Consider the following 21,821-nt stretch of genomic DNA (forward strand, 5'->3'; position numbering starts at 1 on the left):
CGATTTAATCGCAAATTTAATTAATTGATTCATTTACATGGTACTAACTTATATAACTGCTGCTCTTAGGTAATTGATTATAGTGATTAACCAATTAAATTGTCCAGCTCTACTACGCAAAATTATACGATCTCAGATTATACATTATACACAAAACAATCATTACATAGTCTCAATATGAAGGACATAAACCACAAAACCCCCATATCCTAAAGTAACTCTTATATTTACATACACACAATAACATGAGTTTTTTAAGACATTTAACTCTTTAATTAAATTATTCTGAAACTATCTTATCAAGAAGAAAACAATGGAAACTGTAGGGCTTGAATATTTTCAAGAAACAATTCAACATTAAACATACTCTAACAATATTCAAGAAGTATAATTCATATGTGGTATGACACAAATTATCCCCTATAGTCTCAATGTTATGGAGAAAATATAACAGAAAGACTACACTTGCACATACAACCTACAAAGGAGAATTAAACATTAAAAAAATTAATACAATCAATGGTTGGGAAGATTAGAAATAAAAAATAGCAAGTATGTGATCAGTATATGGACATATAACTGACAATATTATTAAACAACACTGGTATTGAAGAATAGTATAATATACAAAGAGAATAAAGACAGAAAAAAAAACATTTTAACCTAGGTTATACATAAATCAGACAAAATTAAAAACAAATTGATGCCACCTATGTGTCGTACTGCGTGCTTCTAGGTGCTGAAGTCGTTGGATCTCTTGTTGTTTTCGCTGTTGGTTAGTGTTATGTTTTATAAGATTAGTTTTCTCTACCAGCCCTTTACGTCCTGTTAGTGAGTTAGAAATAAAGGAAACCAGTCACAAACATTATTAGTACAACCAAAATTAATATCACCTGAAGCTAAAGAAAACTTAACAGTTTATAATACTTATGTTTCTTCAGAGTTAGTAATACTATATGCACAAAGAAAGAGAAATTTTTAAGCTGTATGCATCAGGAATAAAAAAAGTTTTTTCCTTCAAAAACATTTTAAAAACTAAACTCCTATAAAATGAAACCTAAACAGTAAACAAGCAAAAACATACACAATCCACATTCATAAAGTGTTATATTCATCGTATCTCTCCTGATTTAGTCAACAAATGCTCTTTTTGAGAGAGGTGGTAAAATAAATGTAAAAAATTTAATTTTATAACTTTTCTTATTTTAAATTTACATGACAATTACTTTTGAAATACAATTATAAAGGAAACTAAATGTTCTAATATCACTTCAGTGAAAAACATTCATATTTTGTAAAATATAAGATTTCACCCAAAATATAGCAATATATTATGGAGAATTCCAAGTCTGTTATTCTTTATAATAATTACTAACTAAGATTATAAACAGTAATCCTCAAAGTTTTCTTTTCCTAGGTCATAAAATCATTTAACAAAAGGTCAATGAAACAAGTAAAAAGGATACGTTTTAACTGGTTCATAACAGTGAAACAATTTTTACATACATAGCAATAAAAATAGTTTATATATATAACAAGGCATAACATCATTGTAACTTTAAATGATTTTTGAATTTTAATGATTTATGACAGAACTCACAATTGAAAGAAACTGTACACAGTTTAACCGTGCTGAAACAGCCAGAGAACAAAACGAATCTAAATAGTTATGGGCATTAAATATATATAGTACTAAAGTTTCTAAATTAACCCTCTCCCCACAATAGCTGCATCTACATGAACAGGTTTTAGAGTACAATAACACACCAATAATTCAAACATTAACAAGTGAAACCTATCACCTTTTAGAACAATATTGATTTTTATAAGGTTAAAAATTCGTATCTTTTATTTTTCTAATTGTGTAATATATTATATATGTGGTTTACCATAGCAAGAAACAATTAAGACCAATACACATCAACTGGAAAATAATGTAAAATGATGCAACCCCAGCAGCCAATAAAGAAACGAGCATCTTAACTATGTTCAAAATAATCAAACAGAACAAATAAAAACTTGATATTTAATTTATTTATTTTCATAACAAATCACATTATTTTTATTTTTTTATCACTATATGATTTATCCACTGTAACACAATAATTTTAACTTCCAATAATTATATGGCTAAAACCTCATACTTCCCTCCATTAGAAGTACAATTACCAACATCAAATACGTGTTTTCATGGCTTACTTTAAAAACATTCATTTAATGCACCAGTGTTCTTGAGAATTAACTTGCTTCTATACGAGAACTTGTACAGTGATGAAGCATATGGAAGTGTATATGCATGACAAAGTCTTAATATGTAATTATCAGTAACTTGTGTAATTAAATAATACAATATATCCAGCTTTTCTCACACAATTTGTACTTCATATCTAAGAAAAATATACCAATACTAATTCTTTCATTAATTTTTAAGTCCATAAACTACAAATGTGTGGAAAATGTTTTCCTAAGGAAAAAAACATACTTGTATACAAGTTAAAAACAGCCTTCAAGCAACTTTTTTTTTTTGTAATTTCTTGTATACCTTGCATGGAGAAATAAATAATTCTAGTTTAAATCACCTTACTCAGAACTTTTCTGCACCATTTAACCCTCTCCAGATGGGTCAAAGGCCATGTCATTGCGTTTGTTGACTCGTATTCAAAATTTTATTGAACTACTATTTTATAAATTTATATCAATATGTTTGGTATCAAACTGTAGATTATATTTCAAATTTTAATATTATACATTATTTAATTTCTTTATTTAATAGTAAATATTAAAAACAGAGTTAAACATTGATTTTTGTGTGTCACGTGGTATGTCGAATGCTGAACTGTTTCAAATTATGATGTTTGCTATGTCAAAATACTTCGTCTGTAGTTTCATACAAATTAGGAACACAAATTATCGATATTCACTAGCTAGAATATAAAATAAGAATCTCCTATCTTTTCTCTGTGCTGATACATCACTCATGTAATGAATCAAACACAGTGGCCCCGCTCACCTATTTTGATTCAATATATGACATGTGAATAACTAATCGAAAGCTCAGAATGTCCTCCTAGCGGCTTTTTCAGCCATTTTCATGTGTTAGGACACCATCTCTTTCTTTTTAACCAAGATTTCAAGAAGGTAGGTTGTGTCTTTAGTCTGCTCGAAATTTCATATTTTTTCAGACCCAAATACAGCTTAGTTACTAAGCTTGATAAATTAGTGGAATTCTATGGTACTGATATAGTAATTTATGATTTTTTTAGTTATTGAACTGTACATATAAAACCTAAGAAAAAAGATTTCATCTCATATCCTCCACGTGCAAAATTTTTAAAGGCTTAGCAACCTACATCAACTTGAAACTGAGTACAAAGTTTGTAACTAGAAGAGATAATTGTTTGCTTTGCTTCTTTATTTACTGTTCTATGTTTTAATAAAAATAAGTTTAAGAACTTATTTCTACATAGTAATAATCTATATACATATATAATGTATAATAATGGAAATTTAACTGTATTTTATAAAATACTAGTCTACTAAAACACAGCCAAGACAGGTCACTTTGTAGAGACTAAAGGTCAGTTTCATATTATTGGAAATGGTAACATGAGAGCACATGTGCCACATCGACCGAACCTGTACAGAGATTCAATAGTGAAAATAACAGATAAAATATAAAAACTTTTTCTTAAGAAACATTTGAAAACTATATCTGGATATTATAAAGATTTCGCATGTCAAATTTGAAAATTTTCTGATGCATAAAAGTATTCTTAATCTTAAAATGAAAATTACTTTGCATGTTGGATAGGGAACATGCAAAAAGATAAAAAAGGCATGAGAAAAACATTGCTTAACAAACCTTAAGACTTAATAAAAAAAAAATGATATTTTGCATAAGAAAGCATTGTAATATTTACTGATAATCTGCCAAATTTCATTAACATACGCTTACTAATTTAAAAGTTATGGCATGTACAAAATGGTTATGAGGTCAGTCCCAGGGATCGAGCCCTTGCTGAAAGAGTTAAACACTAAAGTGAAGGAAGTGTGTATCAATGGTATATTTATATGTGAACTTTCAGTTTTTTCTTCAAAGACTTCTGAGCTTATGTTTGAAATTCCTTCTCATTTTACTACAGCCAAAAGTCTTTTGATAGCAACACTTTTACACACCTTTGGTGATTGTTTTTATCATGGAACTTTACTTGAACTATAGAAATATTTTTATAGCTAAACATGTAACTTCAGCAAAGATGCATAATAACCCAAAACTGGAAAATTTTTTTTAAAGATTATGCATCTGAAATTGCAGTTATTACACACCATACTGCACATTTTGCTACTTTTGGCAAAACTTAATAAGTTAATATACTAGATAAGTGACTGTAGCCTCTGCATTACACAAAACTAAAGTGAATAACATTACATAACCTAAATCTCACCACTATGAGATTAAAACTCTCAGTAGTCTGCTCAAACTAGAATTGAAAAAAAGTTTTATTAACCTTTCATGTCAAGAAAGAGTAACCAACTCATCTGTTAAAGAAATTACCATTTTCCTCTTCTAAGAAAAACTTACAGAGTACCAATACTCAAGATGAATTTGGAGAGATTTCATTTAGACATCTACAATAAAACATGAACTTTACACTATAAACAAAAACTAATTTAGACTTGTTCAGCAGGTTCAGTGTTTGCATAAACCTGTGGTAAAGTTGTTGCATGACGGAATAAACATGCTTGAGACATTCAAAAAGATTTTACTTCACCTGAACCTAAACATATTAGAAGCTTTAAACATATCCTAAAATATTCTTGTAAGCTATATTTTTAATCTTTACTTTTATATTTTTTCTTTGCTAGAGAAAGCTCATCATTACAGGAGGTCTAGCTGTCTAATCAAAATATCAATGGATTATAATGAGAAGGTACCAGGGGAGGCACATCAGGCTCAATACAAAATACCTTCTAGAGTAAATGGGTGGAATAGTGAACAAGCTATTCATCTTACCACTCATCTAAAACAATCAGCTTCAACACCTTAAGCAACCTTCAGCTGAGAGCAGTAATAATAATCAAGCATTGATATCTACCTTATACAACAGGTTGAGAGTAACACACAAGAAAAACATATTCAGAGCAAAGTTCCACTGGCAGTAGAACTAGACAATATAATTGACTACCTATAAGCAACAATTACATTGACTAGTATCATGTAAAATAATCAAACAACTGAAATTCAGGTTTCCAATTATTATTATTTTTGATTATTCCAACTATCTAAGTTACCTAAATATGTATTTGTTAATCTATTTTCTTCACCAGAAAGTGAATTTCAGTGAAGAAAAAGACAAAGGTTAAATTGATTCTTTGGTTTGATACTCCTGCTGTAACAGACTAGTTTTGCCAATTTTATGGCTTGTCAATGTTACTTAGAATAATGAAGCAAATAAATAAAGTATGTCACATACTGCCATTATGTTTGTTATTAAGCACAAATACATAATGGATTATCTGCTTATTGAGGGTATCAAAAATCAATTTTAACATTATAAGTTGTTGTATTTTATTTCAGTTTGTTCATCTTTGGCCCAGTTTAAATATGAAAGGATACAGCAAGGATTAGACTATCATCTCATAGTAGAATAAATATACATGTTAAATATTTCAATAGTTTTTGTAAACATTTTGTTTCACTTGTGAATACTAAAAGGATCTCTGTCTTAAATTATACTCATTTGAAAGCAACAGAAATTGTCTTCAAAGAGAAGACGTCAGACAACTTGAGATAAGGTAAGTTTATACAGTTTAAAGATGGGTTAAATGTTTAACAAAAAAAATCTTTCTCACAAGTTTAACCCTGTAACAAATGTATAACGTTTGGAAAAGGTTTTGTCATCATAAGGTACAAGCAGTTTACCTAGACACCAAAAAAAAGGATATATATATATATATATATATAGTATGAAATAAAGACATCGCATGACTGGAGACTGCTTAAGTTTCTGTAACAGTACCTAACTGTTGTTTGATTGTTTTTTTATAGGAGGATATATATATATATATATATATATAGTATGAAATAAAGACATCGCATGACTGGAGACTGCTTAAGTTTCTGTAACGGCACCTAACTGTTGTCTGATTGTTTTTTTATAGGAGGATATATATATATGTAGTATGAAATAAAGACGTCGCATGACTGGAGACTGATTAAGTTTCTGTAACGGCACCTAACTGTTGTCTGATTGTTTTTTTTAAAATTTATAGTGTTTTTACTTTTTAATAGATATGATTGTTTTTATACTTGTAATGTTATGTTTACCAAGTGAAATCATATTGTCATCAAATCAGATTAGTTAAGTTTACTGTTCAGAGTATTGTAGGCAACTGTAAGCTATTCTGATAACTCAAATCTTTATGGAATATTATTTTGATATTCATCCAATAAAATAATGTAAATAAATTGGCTAACTGGCTACTTAATTACCTCTAATTGCAATCATGATATGTTTTAAATAAACTCATTACATTTATCAGTGATAATAAAACTTGTTTTCATTATTTATCAATCACTTTTTTTATCAAACAAAATGTCGAACGCGTGGTCATCTCTACTTGACATTAGCAAATTATTTGTCACGTAGGTAATGTTCAGGCTATTTAGAAAAAAAATTGTCAAAATGCACAAATTACAAACTCCAAATGTGTATTATATGAAACAAAGAATAATTCAAAAAACTACTTTTTAAAAAATCAAAATTAGATACAAATAAAAAGATGAATATAACATGTTAGAAAAATGCAGTGGTTCAAAATGTTATGAAGTCAGCATGCCCCTCACTTTTTTTTTAATCAGTTAAACCTATGTATATGGGGTTGATCTATCGGAACGAGCCCATTACTGAAGAGTTAATACTTACTATAATTCGGAATTTACCTAGTGTATCGTCATGAAATTTGGTGAGCTTTTGGTAAACAAGTGTTGTAGAAAAAATCAAATTTTTCATAAAGTATTTCTACAAAATATTTGTTTAAAAATTTATTTTAATCAATCTAAGTATAAGACGGTTTAATGTTATGAATAAAAAAAATATTTTTTTCATCTTACAGTTTTAAATTTCATTTGGATAACCTCTAGTGCTTCCTAAATGAATATCAAAAGCCTTTTTTTTTCAGTAAAACTTTTACATTTTATCTAATCTAACACTATATAAGCTCAAGCCATTTGTCCGATCTTATAACCACCACAAAAAAATACAAAATAAATCTAAATTTCTCTTTTTTTTCCTTCTAGAATGACTGCAGATTGTAACAGACAAGTAATTATTTATCCTAAAATTTTCAATCCTCAATCCTTTTCACAACTGCTTAAATTAGATTTTATTGTATTATTGCTCTTTGAATTGTGTCTAACTACTAAACCTGTATAAAAAAGCTAAATCACCTGGTAAGTGCCTAGCTGAAGTATTACATAATTCATAAGCAGCTCATGTTCAAAACTCACTAACAGATTTTAGCTTTTTTCATTTATGTTTTCTTATATAACCTAATAAATTTCTAATTTTGATATTTCAGTTAATTTTATAACAATAAATTAAAATGTACTTAAAAAGAAAATTAGTACTTGTATGTTTGGCCTCTTTTTCTCTTAGCTCCAATGATGCTTAGCCCTAATTTTTTGTAACAATGAATGTACATAAAATAATTTTTATTTATTTCAAATATGCAATTTAGAACATAAAATAACACACACAAAGAACACAACGCCCTATAACTATTATAATTTATCTGGCTTTCTAACTACACTACAAGTGCATGAATATAACTCACTTACCTGGTCGATGTGAACTCAGGGGTAACAACAATGAATCTGTAGGTTGAATAATTCAAATACTATTATAACAATAATTTAACTAATTAGGAAATCAGTAAATTAAAACCTTCTCTTTTTAGTGGTTATAAATAATCCAAAAGCAAAATATACAAATAATTACTGACATTTTATGAAAGACAGGATCTGATAAGAGGAAATAGCAAATGGGTTTGTCTTTCTGGTTTATATCTGCATACACCAAGAACATTGGGGGCTGTAAAATTAGACTGTGTGTTAATAATATCTACACAATAAATGTGTAATTTATGTTAAATTCAGGAATTCTAGCCTAAAAAACCATCAAGTTTAACTATTAAATTTGTATAAAAAATCTAAATCATCCAGCATGTGCACAGCTCAAGTTACATAAATGAATTACATAATTCACAAGCACCATAAAAATACATAATAAATTACTTTCTAGAGTGAATGGCTGGAATAGTGAACAAGATTGATGATATTAATGGAGATATAGGAAGATTACAACAATGCTTATTTACACAAGATTAGTGAGGGGAGATGTTGCTGAGATGGTAAAAAAAAAATCAAAAATGGGCAATTTGGAGCAAACAAGTGTCATGTGATAGAGATAAGTGAAGTCTGAGAGCTTATTTAAATATTTAAATTTAAATTAAGAAATTAAAACTTATATATTATTAATATTGGATTTATTAACTACATTTTGATACAAAGTTCACTGATATACACTGATGATAATGTAGTTTAATTAAATTTTGAAAAAAGTTGTAAAAAGTGGTATGTTCACTTTGAGTCCCACCCGAGCACATAGGGTTAATGAGCCTGTTGACTGATTAATTATCAAATGCCATTAACACTCAGCTTTAATTGGTACATGACCAATTTGTATATGCCCTAATAGATGAAAATATGGGAATTAGGTTGAAATTAAGTAGATGTACATCTTTATAAAAAAACAAAAACAAAAACTCCAGTTAGCAATAGAACTTGAATCCATTAAAGTTGCAGAAAACTATTAACCATCTAGAAAATACAGGATTATCAGAAGTATTACTAAAACATTTACTCGCCCTGATAATAGCACAGAATAATTGAAAGGATTAGTTATACAACTAGTTACATAGAATGAAGGAATAAACCACAATGCAAGAGATGTTTCAAGAGTAACTTGAAAGGACACATTGCACAGAACTGCAAACAAAAGCCTGTAAGAAATAAAAACTCCTCCCAAAGAAAACCAGAATGTGGGAACTGTTATAGGTGTGGGAAACTTGGGTCATCAAAGCAGACTATGAGGAACCAATAGTTGTTAATAAGCCAAGGAGAAAGTACCTGAAGGATGTCTTCGAGCCCAACCAGATCAAAAGAACAATAGAAAGTTAACCATACACTGTAAAAACAGAAATTAGTGATATTATGAGAAAAATTCTGCTGAGAATACTCCATCCATCATGAATGAGATAAGAAGTTCATTATTTAAGAAAAAGTGTCCATGAGTATATAGGTTTATTGAAGAGAAGTCTTGTCGTACGTTGATGGTACTAGTTCTACAGCTGCAATAGTTTGGCTCAATTTCATAATTAAAAATGGGAAATTGCTTCCAGAGATGAATGAGAACAACAAATGAACATAAAGTTCCAGCAAGAGAAAAGTTAGAAATTAACTATTATTGTACGAAACTTCTCTATACTTCATAATGTGTGGGTAATTGATACTGAAGAAGAATGCACATTAGGAACTGACTTCATGCAGGGACATGGATGCAAGGATATATGCTAGCTTGAAATAACTTCACAATCTATGACCAGGAAATCCCTGAGCATTACATAAGTACTTCACAAGAGGTTGAACTTCCAGTGACAACAAGGACGTCAGTCGCTGTAACACCAATATCTGAAATACTCATATCAGGATATATTAGAAATAAGTTTACATCTAGAAACTTAGGAATAATAATAAAAAAAAAAAAAACACTTCAGTGTGTCCTTAGTGATTATTTGTTGGAAGAACTCTCATGGATCTCAAGAATAAGGACATAATCATTAGGGCCATGAACACAACAAACCATGAAATATGAGTCAAGTCTGGATGGATCACTGCAAGATGTGTAGCTGTACAGAGAGTACTTCCACACTACAGAACAACAGAAACATTCATCTTTGAGGCAGTGTAGGAATCTAACATCAAATCTTCACATAAGAACAGCTTACAACCTCATTTACACGAGCTGTATAACCAGAGTTGCAGAGGCCTTACAGTTTATCAATGAAATAAATTACTTCACAAGGTCATGGAGTATCAAGATACCTTTTCCAGTAAATCTCATGACTTAGGATGAACAAATAAAATGTTTCATAAGATTTACACTTTACATGCAGCTCAAATACATTAGTTAGATAGCTCCAACTTGCAAAACAGGCTAAGGCTTTCAAAGAGGCAGATGGCATGAAATAAAATGGAATAATAGAAGTGAGTAAAGTCTATTGGTATCACTTACTGTACTTTGTGAAGAAATGTGAATCCAATGGTTCTGTGTGGGCTACCAGAAAGTGAAGAAAGCCTTAAAGAAGGATGTCTACCCACTGCCAAGAATTGACTATACTTTAGATGCTCTGTTTGAATTAAAATGGTTTTCAACATTGCATCTTAAGAGTCAATAATGACAAGTGCAAGTTAATGAAGCAAGCAGAGAAGACGAACTTTATTGCAGGAAATTAATTGTGGCAATTTGTTGTGTTACCACTTGGATTATGTAATGCTCCTGCTACATTTCTATGATTAATGAAGCATACTATCTCTGAACTATCCTGAAATACCATATTCATCTATTTGGATGGCAATCAAACATGGGAAGACCTTTGATAATGTTTAAAATGGGCTAAATAAAGTTCTGGATTGGTTGAGGAAAGGGAACTTTAAGCTGAATCCAAAGAAGTATGTATGAAAATGTTCCATCAACAAGTCAGTTTCCTGGAACACATTGTCAGCAAAGAAAGGGGGTGTCTGCAAACCCAGCTAAGACTGAATTGGCCAATACCAACAAATTTGTGTGAGGTATTATAAAAAGTATTTCTTGGGCTTTGCTCTTACTATTTTTATAAGATTATTCTTTGAAATATCTTATCCTCTATATAAATTACTTCAAAAACTAAGTAAGTTTTGTTTGACTGCTGATAGTGAACAAGTAGATGACAAACAAAACAAAGAATTAACCACTACTCCTATGTATGTATACCCAACTCTTGAAGATCCTTTCTTTTCATGGTAGATTTCAAGTGGTAAGGAAAGACATAATTGAGCTCAAAAAAACATATTTTTTTAGACCCAAATACAGCTTAGTTACTAAGCCTGATAAATTATAGTGGAATTCTTTGGTATTGATGTAGTAATTTATGATATTTTGTTATATCAAAATGCATATATAAAACCTAAAAAAATTTTTTTGTTTTACACTCTCCACATGCAAAATTTTATAAGGCTTAGCAAATTATGGCAAGCAGCAAATGAGTACAAAGTTTGTAACTGGAAGAGACAATTGTTTTCTATACTTCTTTATTTACTGTTTTATGTTTTAAGAAAAATAACTGAAATATAAGAATTATTTGTAAAAAATAATAATGTTTATACATATGTAATACATTATAACTAAAATGTGGCTTTATTTACAAAATACTGGACCACTACAACACAGCCAAGACAGGTCACTTTGTAAAGGTCGGTTATATATTATGGGATATGGTAACATGAGTGCACATGCATCTGTTACCACCTGAAGTGGAATGTTAAAAAAAAATCTTTTTTTTTTTTAAAAAACAATGATTATTTTATACACAATTCTAAAAACAAGACTGTTTCCAGTCTCAAAATTACAATAAAATACAAATAACTTACTGTATAGGATAAAAAGTAGTAAAAACCCTCTATTTCTCTACTTGTTGCAACGTATATCTTGCATCATCCTCGGGAATGTAATGTTTTACAAAAAATAACACTTATTTATAAAATTACCAGATCACCAATCTACATATTAAAGAATGTCACACCATCTGCTGACTACATTTCCATCAGGTCCATCATCCTTATTCAATAATTTAAACTTACTTTTTTTTACATTTAATTATCTCAATAGATTCCATGTATTCATACTAATTCAATTTCCAGGTTGTGCTAAAATAATTTTTTTTTCCCATTGAATTGTGTGTTTAGTTTCCATAATAATTTTTTGTTCTATTAAGGGTGAAATAGTAATATTATTGTTTTTAACATTTCTTTTGTGTTCAATCATTCTGAATTTTAACTTTCTTCTAGTTTGTCTTGTATAAACTTTTTTACATTCACGATATTTTATATATATACCAAATTTTTTCAATAAATCAATATTAAAACAATATGCACTATTTCATCATTTAATTTTTTCAAGTTTGTTTCAATGGTAAGCATGATAAAATATAAACTGAGCAATAAGACATGCCATATAACACAAACCACCATCTTTAGCATTTTTTTAAAATATTTTCTTTCGAACTAACTTTGCAACAAGGGGCTTGGTTGATTCGACCATATTTATGACCCAAAATTGACATTTATAGTTTAATTACTACAACTTCTAAGGTATTTTGTGTATCTTCATTAATTTTGCAAGCTTTCAATAAACATTACAAGTCTTTTTGTAGACAAAAAATCTGAATTTTTAAGGTATTTTTCTTTGTTGTTAAGCACAAAGCTACACAATGGGCTATCTATGCTGTACCCACCATAGATATCAAAACTTACTGTTTAGCATTAAAAGTCTTCAAACTTACCACAGAGCCACTAGAGGACCCACAAGAAAGGACAACTTCCAAAGCTAAGCAGGTGTTGGGAATGGTCATATCTTTAAATTCATAATTTCATCTTTTTTCCTTTTCACATACAGTTAATTTTTAATGTTTTATTTTCCTTTCTTGTCTTTTACAACTTATTATTCATCTCGACACAAGTCAACAGTGCCCTCAAGGCATATTACAATTTCTTTGGGAGACATAAGCAACCCTTCAGAAAAATCGTAAGCCTTGAGAACAGATGCGAAGTATGGTGTATATTTAAAAAATGTTTCAACCTTTTAATTATGCATTTTAAAACATAAATAATACATAATCAAATAAAATATAATTGTAAGACCTAAATACAGTTTAAACTGTATCTATAACTATAACATATTTAGGTAAGAAACAACCATAAATGCTATGGTCAATCAAGCAACCAACAATACTATAGTCAATTTCATGTGCTCTATGACAAAGACCTGGCACCAATTTCAAAATACCCATTGTTAGTTTACACTGTAAAATTAGCTCTTTCTAATGGTTATATACACATGTGTATGTAATGTCTACATGGAAGCGATAAAGGTGAAACATCTCTGCTGAAGGTGAGTGTGGCATCTGTCAGGGGTTCAAAAAATTTATGACTTGTTTTAACTGTATTCATTCAGAGTACTTTGAAAGGAACAAGTCAAAAGGTTATGTAAGCATATTAGTGGCTAGATGTACCTCTACTTTATTAATATTGTATTATTGAAGATACAGAGAGCCACAGTAGAGATTTTTCTTAGCTATTGTACACATGGCAATACATATGAAGTTTTAAGTAGTTTTTAAAGGTTTATTTTGTAATAAAGGACTAAAAAATTGGATAAAACTTCAAATAATAACACACATTATAATATTAAATTCATTCACATATATTGATATTCAAGGAGTTTAATTGAATATTGAATTTAACATAGTGCCTTGCACAGAAAAGCATTTAAAGGGTTAACTGAGATTTTATTTGCTAGAGGGACCTGTCATTATCTGATGATTATGACGTTATGATATTGAAATTAATGAATTTGATGAGTCTTAATATAGTGTTAGACAGTGAAGGTTAGTGAATCTGTGAATGAAATTCTGCACGTAAGTTTATAAGAAAGTATGTATAGTAGCTTCGAGTTACTGTTCAAGTGTTATATTTGAAATTTACCCTACAAGTGATCATAGCCTATAACAAGCATTAATCACCTATTTAAGAGATAAATAATTTGTTATCATTACCTGGACTGGATTTGGTATTACTTTCATCAAATAATCCATTATAACCCAATTATAGAGAGCACATTAAAAAACAGCATGTTACCAGCAATATGATAAAAGAAAGTTTTTTGTGTATTTAATCCTCTGATGCTTTTAGAACATTTTGTAAGTGCAGGAGATATATTTGATGCAAAAAGGAAAGTTATGCAGTAAAAAACATTAAAAAAACCTTTAAGATATATATATAATCAAAATGAACAATTATAGATAATGCAGAACAAACCTTTAGGGAATGGCCCAAATGGTTGAGCACGTTCTTTTGTCCTGAGAGATGATGATGCTGAACGCGCACCTAATAAAAAAAAATTATAAACCCTTGTTTTCACTTCAATTTACAAGATAAATTTATTTTAATGTTTTGAAAAGTTTCTAAGTACAAGTGTCAGAATTTAAAAGCCATGAAATACATTTTTGTTTACTACCCTTTCACACCATTAGAACCTCCTACAGTATATTCTTTTGCAATAAATTCAGTAAAAGCACTTGTATGCATATCTCAAAAGAAAAACTTGAACTATAAAGAATAGACATAGTAATCATTCAACTATAGTTGGTAAAATAAGCTGAAATGGTTTAAGAAACTTCAGTACTTTACTTCATTTTGCATATAATTTGTTTAATACAAGTTTGACAAAATGAATTTCCCAGTTTTTCTTAATATAAAGAAAGTATTTTTATCAGAAAACAAAAACAAACTTGCTCTAGAACTATAATATTTTACTTGGTTTGAGGTCACTGAATTACAGATATGTAAATTAATGAGTTTTTCAATAATGTGCAAAAATTCTCAATTATAGACACTTTCTTGCTCACATTTCTAAGATAAATTCTCAAAATCTTCTTTGAGGACTTTGATTAATAAAGACAATATGTGGTTGAAAATAACTTTTTACAAATAACAGCAGACTATACACGCACTGATTTAACACCTATCAAATCACTTCTGAAGCATGCTTTTTAAAATTTACAATGTTCAATAAGAGTTTGCTTTTATATGATAGAAACAAAAATGGTTTTCTTCTTTACAAACACATTTACACTGCACCTGTTGTTATCAAACAAAATTATCATTGGCATTATACTTGTAGCAGTATATAAACAAATTATATTAAATAACTTAAACTTTACTCATTCTGTGAAAAATGTCTTCACATATGGGTGGTTAGGTCATTAATTATGGAAAATGCTCCTTTTTTTTGACAAGGTTTGTAAACACGGGTCTTAAATAAATTATAAAATGACTTACCCAACCAGCCAGAAATCATACTTGTGGTCTGAGATGCAATTCCATTCAGTTCACTACTGACTGTAGATATTAGAGAGCCTGAAGTTGTCACTGTTCCAATTTCTTTATACTCATGGGATTCAGTACTTCTTTGTTGTCTGATTGGCTCTCCTAGTGCTTGTAGATTCTAAAGAAAAAACATTTAAAACATATTTCTAAAACTACACAAAAAACTTCCAGTGTGCTAAATTATGCTGTTCTTAGTTCATTATTATTTGAATGAAACAATAAACACTTAGTTGTTAACTTATTAGAAAAAAAAAAGTGTCCCATCAATTGCTATTCTGTGGCTACTAAAGCTATGTATATGTTATAATTAAAGGAAATTTTGATTAATCAATAAAAAGATACAGTGACACCTATTTTTCTTTCATTTCCTAAAATTAGTATCTTATTTCCCCACTTCAGCAATCAGAAATTCACTGAATGCTTCACATTCATTCATGAAAATCACCTGTTCAAGTTTCATGCCACTACCAGTTACTAACATAATATCAGGGTTTGCAGTTGGTACCAGTACTGGTTTACAGTATATCATATGTTGAGATTAATATCTGTTATCACATCCTATCTTAGGAGTTTTGACTGAATGCCTCCTCTAGTATTTCAGCTTCACTTTTCACAGAATTATAAATGTTTGATGTTGTAGTTTTGAGTTCATGCTTTTGATAAGTGAATCTCACTGAGAAAATTGGCAACAGCATGAAATATGGAAAACTGGTGACTCCCAAACTCTGGAAGAGAACGTGAATGTGCCTATATGACTGATTGCACATTAGGTAGGTGCATGCATGATTAACCCTTAGCATGCGGGCAGATCAAACTGTGCATCTCAGGATGTTTTAGCAAGTTATATTCAAAATTTAATTAGACTACTTAATTATCATGGTATATGAACAAACTTGACATCAAACCATAGATACTAAATCAAATTATAATATTATATAAGTTTTAAGTTCTTAAGTGTATAAGGAAATATTTTTTAAAAAACCTCAAATTCCCCTAGTGTAAGAATTTGGATATTTGTTCTTGAGCCGTGTTCTCTTCTGGATGTTTTTGTCCACCCCCTTAGAAAACTATGAAATGTAACGTAAAATATTCTCTATAATTTTGTCATTGTTATTCTGAAGCTATACTTTTATATTCTTCAATCTTATGGGACTAAACAGCAATCAATGAAAATTCAGAAACTACTTTCCACACCTACCTCTGACATGCTAATAGATTTTTCTGAGGTTGACTCCCATTAAATTTATAACCAATAGAAAGCCTAGATTTCAACTGATTCATTGTCATAGTTGTCATAACACGTGGGCTTATCGATAATTGACAATTTGGTTTGATGTGAAAAACAATTTTCTCACAAGCACACACATGATCAGAGATGCTCAAATACCAGTATCACCAGTACTATTGCAAACCCTGCATAATACGTTTCATGACAAATTCACACAGACTTTACAGATCAAAAACAGAACTTAAGCTCTAATGAAAATAAATGTTTATATACATTCATACAACTAAATATACATGTGTACCTTTAATATTTTCTTTTTACTAGCTTCTCTGGCTGGTTTTGTTGCTTCTAGTGCTGCTTTCCCTGCTTCTTTAGCTGCATCTTTCACATCTTTGGCCATTGTTTCAAGAATAGAAGATTGGCTAATTTGTGGAGTAAGTGATGGACCACCAAAGCTGCCAGCTCGACTGAGTACACTACTAATACTCATGGTACAACTGGGAACTGGGAAAGGAACACCACCAGAACCTTTATCAAAAGATATGTCAGTAGTGAACAAGGAGTTACCTGACTGTAATCTGTTTAAAGGGCTATCTGAATAATGGCTTGACATTTCCCAATCTGGAGTAGTGACAAAATCACTAGTGATGCTATCTGCTGGACTTCGGCCAAGAACTAATGGCTGAGGCAAGAGAACAGATCTAACTGTAGAAGACATTACAATGGGAGTACTAGTGTCTTGACAACTGAAAACATCTGCTTCATCTTCTACTTGTTCCTAAATAAACACAGTAACATAAAATTTTAAGTGTTTGCATATGTAAAAAAATATATACATTTGTTATTCTAAAATTGAAAACTAATTTCTGGACAGGTAAGCTGAAATACAAAATATATTTGAAGATTTGTGTGTGTGTGTGTGTAAACCTGATTGTAGTGATTAGAAAAAGTCACAATAACCAAAAATATACAAATTGTTTTATAGAATATTATGTCTAAAGGACATATGGCAAAAATAAAAATAACTAGATAGACATGTCAAATCAAATTAAAACAGAAAATCAACTATGAATTTGAGCTTAATAGGACAATTAATGAGAAATGAAAATATCATGATTACATTTTTAAACAAAGAAAATTACTTGAAGAACACTAGCAGAGTGAATCTGAACTCTTCAAAGACTAGACTGGAATGTATCATAAAAATAATGGCCCGAGTAATAATATCACCTCAGATAGATTATAAATCACACATCTATCATTTATGTGACTGTTAGATCAGTAACCCCAAAAAGCTTGAACTGTAACCAATACCCACAGAGCATTAAAATCAACTGTTCAGATTAACATCTACCACGAAGGTGATGTGCCCCATGGCTAAGTCTATAAAAAGTCAGCAATTGTCTTGCTGGTTCAGACTATAACCTTAGTACAAGTACTGCAAAATACACAAATAAGTTTAATTCTGAAGTACTGTCAGTTATAATTATATTCACAACTCATTTCATTCTCAAGCTAAATTAAAATTAACTCTTGCCACCAAATTAAAATCTATCATGGCCCAAACTATTTGATATAATGACCCCATAATTCCTAGATGGTGCTTTTAGTTGTTTATCTGCACCTTTGATAAACTGAGTCTATTGCCAATTGGACAGCTTCCTTTAAGAATGTACGTCTTCTTTGCTCTAGCTTCATTCATATATCTTCATCCATCTATGAATGTCATGTACCAACAAATTCACCATTTCACATGAAGCATTTAGGTAAGGTAACAGGGCAAGCATTTCCATATCTTCAGTAAATTTAGCTATCTCATCCTTCTTTTTTATTTTGTTCCTAAACTTTGTTTTAGAAGTTTTATTTGAGGTGAAGCAGCCACTATTATCTGGTAGTTGATTCCTCTGTTGGAAAGTTGCTTAATATTGCTAAAACTAATCCTTTTAAATGAGCAGACACATTAATAATGTGTTGTTCACTATAACATTCATTTACTTTGGAAGTTATTTCAAAATGAGTCTAACATGCCCACCATGAAACCTTTCTATCATAGTCTGCTGGTATATAAATTAGGATATGTTGCTGAACCAATCTGCTGAATTCTGTTGGTTTTTTGTTTAGATAATCACAAAAAGCTACTCAAAGGCCACCTCTAATAGTCATCCCTAATTTTGAAGTGATAGACTAGAGAAAAGGCCACTAGTAAACAGTATCTACCATCCACTCTCTGGCTACTCTTTTTCTGACAAGACACTGTGATTTGACCATCACCCTTATAACACACCTACAGCTGCAAAGTGCAGAGCACAATATATATTTTTTACTTGCAATAACAGAACACAAACACTACACCTACCCACAGATCCATAGTCTGGCAAGTTTACCATTAGCCCATTCTTGGCTCAATAAATTTGATGAGAAAGTCAAAAAAGCTGGAGCAGTCATAAAATGACACAGCAGTAATTGTAGCAGGTGTAGACCATATGGGTTCTATTCCATAGTAGCTCAGAAGAGAAATGATTTTATGTATGTATATATGTTTGTGTTATTTAAAACTTAACCTCGAGAATACTGATTTCTTTTAAGCATTAGCTGTTGATCAAGTTAAAGCAATACATATAATATCCATAGATGTTTTACTATATACACTATTTGTAGTTAGGGCTAGTGCTAAATAAAAAATTACACTGGCAGCAGGTGCTCCCAGTCAATTGGCTTTATTCTAGTCAGCAGTTCAAAATTAATGACAGTAACTTTGCCATAACAAAGACATAGTGAGCAAGTTTGGTAGCATTGGGAATCAAACCCGAGACCCTCAACTCACAAGTCTAGATACATACAACTTTTAAAATCATACTAACTTTTTCCACTTTTGTTTTATTACATGTTACATTTAAGTTGAATTGTTCTACTCTTGAATACAAAGTGGCTAGGACTGAAAGGAGGAGTTACCTGTTGAGCAACATGCAAAAAAAACTTTGGGGGGTATTTTTCACTAGAATTTAAAGGTTTTCTAGTTTTAAGCATCCTAGATAACATTATTTTTTGCTATTGAAACTGCTATGATTACATTTTAGCAGATAGCTTTTCTACATAACAAACACAAAAATATGCATTTGATTATGAAATCTATTAAAAATGCAAACTATGCAAAATAATGTCAGACACAATCATTATATAACATTTGGAATATAAGCATTTCACAAATATATCAGGATATTCCTTAAAGTACTGCATAATTCTGTTCTTGAATCCTTTACCATTCCATGAGTATTTTTGTATGTTTCATACCTCCTTGATAAGATTTACTGAGCACTTGTCTGTCCTATGCAACTTGTTTCAAGAAATCAATTAGATCTGGAATAATAATAAATGTCAAACAGTGTTCACTTAACAATGTACTTATTAATAATTTGAGATCTGCTACTTTATCTGCTCTGCTTATTCTCCTTCTGGTTGGCTCAGCAACCTGAAGTGTTTGAATATTTTAATTTAATTGTGCTGTTAATAATTTCAGAAATCATTCTTCTTTTGTAGAGCAATTATGAAGCACCTTTTTGCCATTCCTTCATATTTCAGACAGCAGTTTGTTTGAGTTTATGCACAAAGCTACACAATGGGTTATCTGTGCTCTGCCCGCCTTGGGTATCGAAACCAGGTTTATAGCGTTGTAAATCTGCAGACATACCACTGTGCCACACTCCATATAGCAGATTTATTTCAACTCTTTTCTTCCCACCTTTGTCCACACCATTTGTTTTTCACATCTTTATCAATTAGATATGTATCACTTCTGTAATTCAAGAAATAATAATGTATCCACACATCTTTACTTCAGAAAAATTACAAATAGTTGTATGCATAGACTAACCATCCGTGTGGCAAGAAAGAAAGCAAAAATAGTAGTAGAATGCACTCGATTCAAAAATTAGTCTGCTTCTTTTTTTCTTTAATTTTAGGGACATTGGCTGCTTCTTCACGATAAGGAGATGAAAAAATACAGCAGACTTGGTAGGGAAAGATTTTGATAAAAGTAATTATAATTTCTGTATCATATAAAAGTTGCCACGTAATTGTAATATTTCCTAACTTGGCTTTACACCCTTAATGGAGAAAGCTCAACTTATTCACATTTTGTATTTTTTATGTGGCGAGCTTTGTGCAATATATTTAACAAGTAGGTTAAAAGTTTAATACAGTTTATATAATTAATGCCTTATAATTATATGTCCAAAATGCAAGCATTTAAAAATTTCCATGCACTTTGAAATACTTCTCATAAAATCTAAGTCGTCTGCACATTTAAAAATTTCATAGCTCTGTACCAGTGTATATTATATACATATGTATATAAAGTTTTATGGAAGTGCAAATAACCACATGCACTATGTAAACTGTTTTGTTCTTCAAAATTTCAATGCAATTTTTAAAAAACTAAAATATATAAGCACCATGTGTCTGGAACATTAGAAACCATAAAGACAGCAGAATCACTCATATTAAGGTATTTGGATTTACTTCAAAGTGTACTATAATAGTTTCTTACAGTTGAACTGTTAGTAGTACAGGTATACTATTTTCATGTTTAAGGAATGGAAAATTTTGTTAAACCCATTACATATGGGAAGATGACCAGAGAAATGCACAAAGAACATTTCTCTGGAAAGAACACAGGTTAAATTTTCATTTTAAACAAATCACTCATGACATTATAACCTTACCTGCACAGTTAAAGCATTTTCTGGAATCAAAAGTAATAAGTCACATTTAGATGTCACATACATTATCCATAACCTTACCCATATGAAAAAAGTACTATGAAAGAAACATCATCACATTATATTTACATCTTACACAGAGTAACACAAAACACAGAGTATGTCATATCAAAACAATTATGAATATGCAAATCAGCAAGTCATGTGACAACCACAGTTGATGTAAACTAAAGATGGAAAATCAAGTATCAATACAACATGTTGACATTTTCTGACATTTCATAGATAGTGAGTGTGACACCACCAAAAATAAGCATTTTAAAGAAAGGTATACAACATGGTTCATGTGCAAAATATACATGTACTTAGGTCATAAAGATACATTCAGATCAGGGATTTAGAATGTCCGAGATGGAATACCCCTGTACTTAGTGAACAAAAAAGAAACATGATAAACTTGACACACATGGACCATCCAGAAAGAAAGCTGCAACAAGTTGTACACCAACCATGGTAAGTAAAGTAACATGTGAGAACTCACGAACACAAATTCAGTTGCAAAATCAACAGTACGCTACATATATAAGGATCTCTATCTGAAAATAAGACC

At 30.3% G+C, this 21,821-nt stretch overlaps 1 protein-coding gene across 1 annotated transcript in view; it reads right to left on the reverse strand.

The window, feature by feature from the left end:
- Nucleotides 1-21,821, reverse strand: part of LOC106468642 (MAP kinase-activating death domain protein-like) — a 138,202-nt gene that overhangs the window by 53,869 nt on the left and 62,512 nt on the right. The window contains exons 15-19 of the mRNA XM_022396995.1: nucleotides 16,795-17,271; nucleotides 15,218-15,383; nucleotides 14,195-14,263; nucleotides 7,841-7,876; nucleotides 711-825 (exon numbers count right to left, since the gene is read on the reverse strand). Coding sequence (XP_022252703.1) covers nucleotides 711-825; nucleotides 7,841-7,876; nucleotides 14,195-14,263; nucleotides 15,218-15,383; nucleotides 16,795-17,271 — 863 coding nt within the window. The remainder of the gene's footprint in view (nucleotides 1-710; nucleotides 826-7,840; nucleotides 7,877-14,194; nucleotides 14,264-15,217; nucleotides 15,384-16,794; nucleotides 17,272-21,821) is intronic.

Source organism: Limulus polyphemus, unplaced genomic scaffold (genome assembly GCF_000517525.1).
Source record: "Limulus polyphemus unplaced genomic scaffold, Limulus_polyphemus-2.1.2 Scaffold3095, whole genome shotgun sequence".
Lineage (NCBI taxonomy): Eukaryota > Metazoa > Arthropoda > Merostomata > Xiphosura > Limulidae > Limulus > Limulus polyphemus.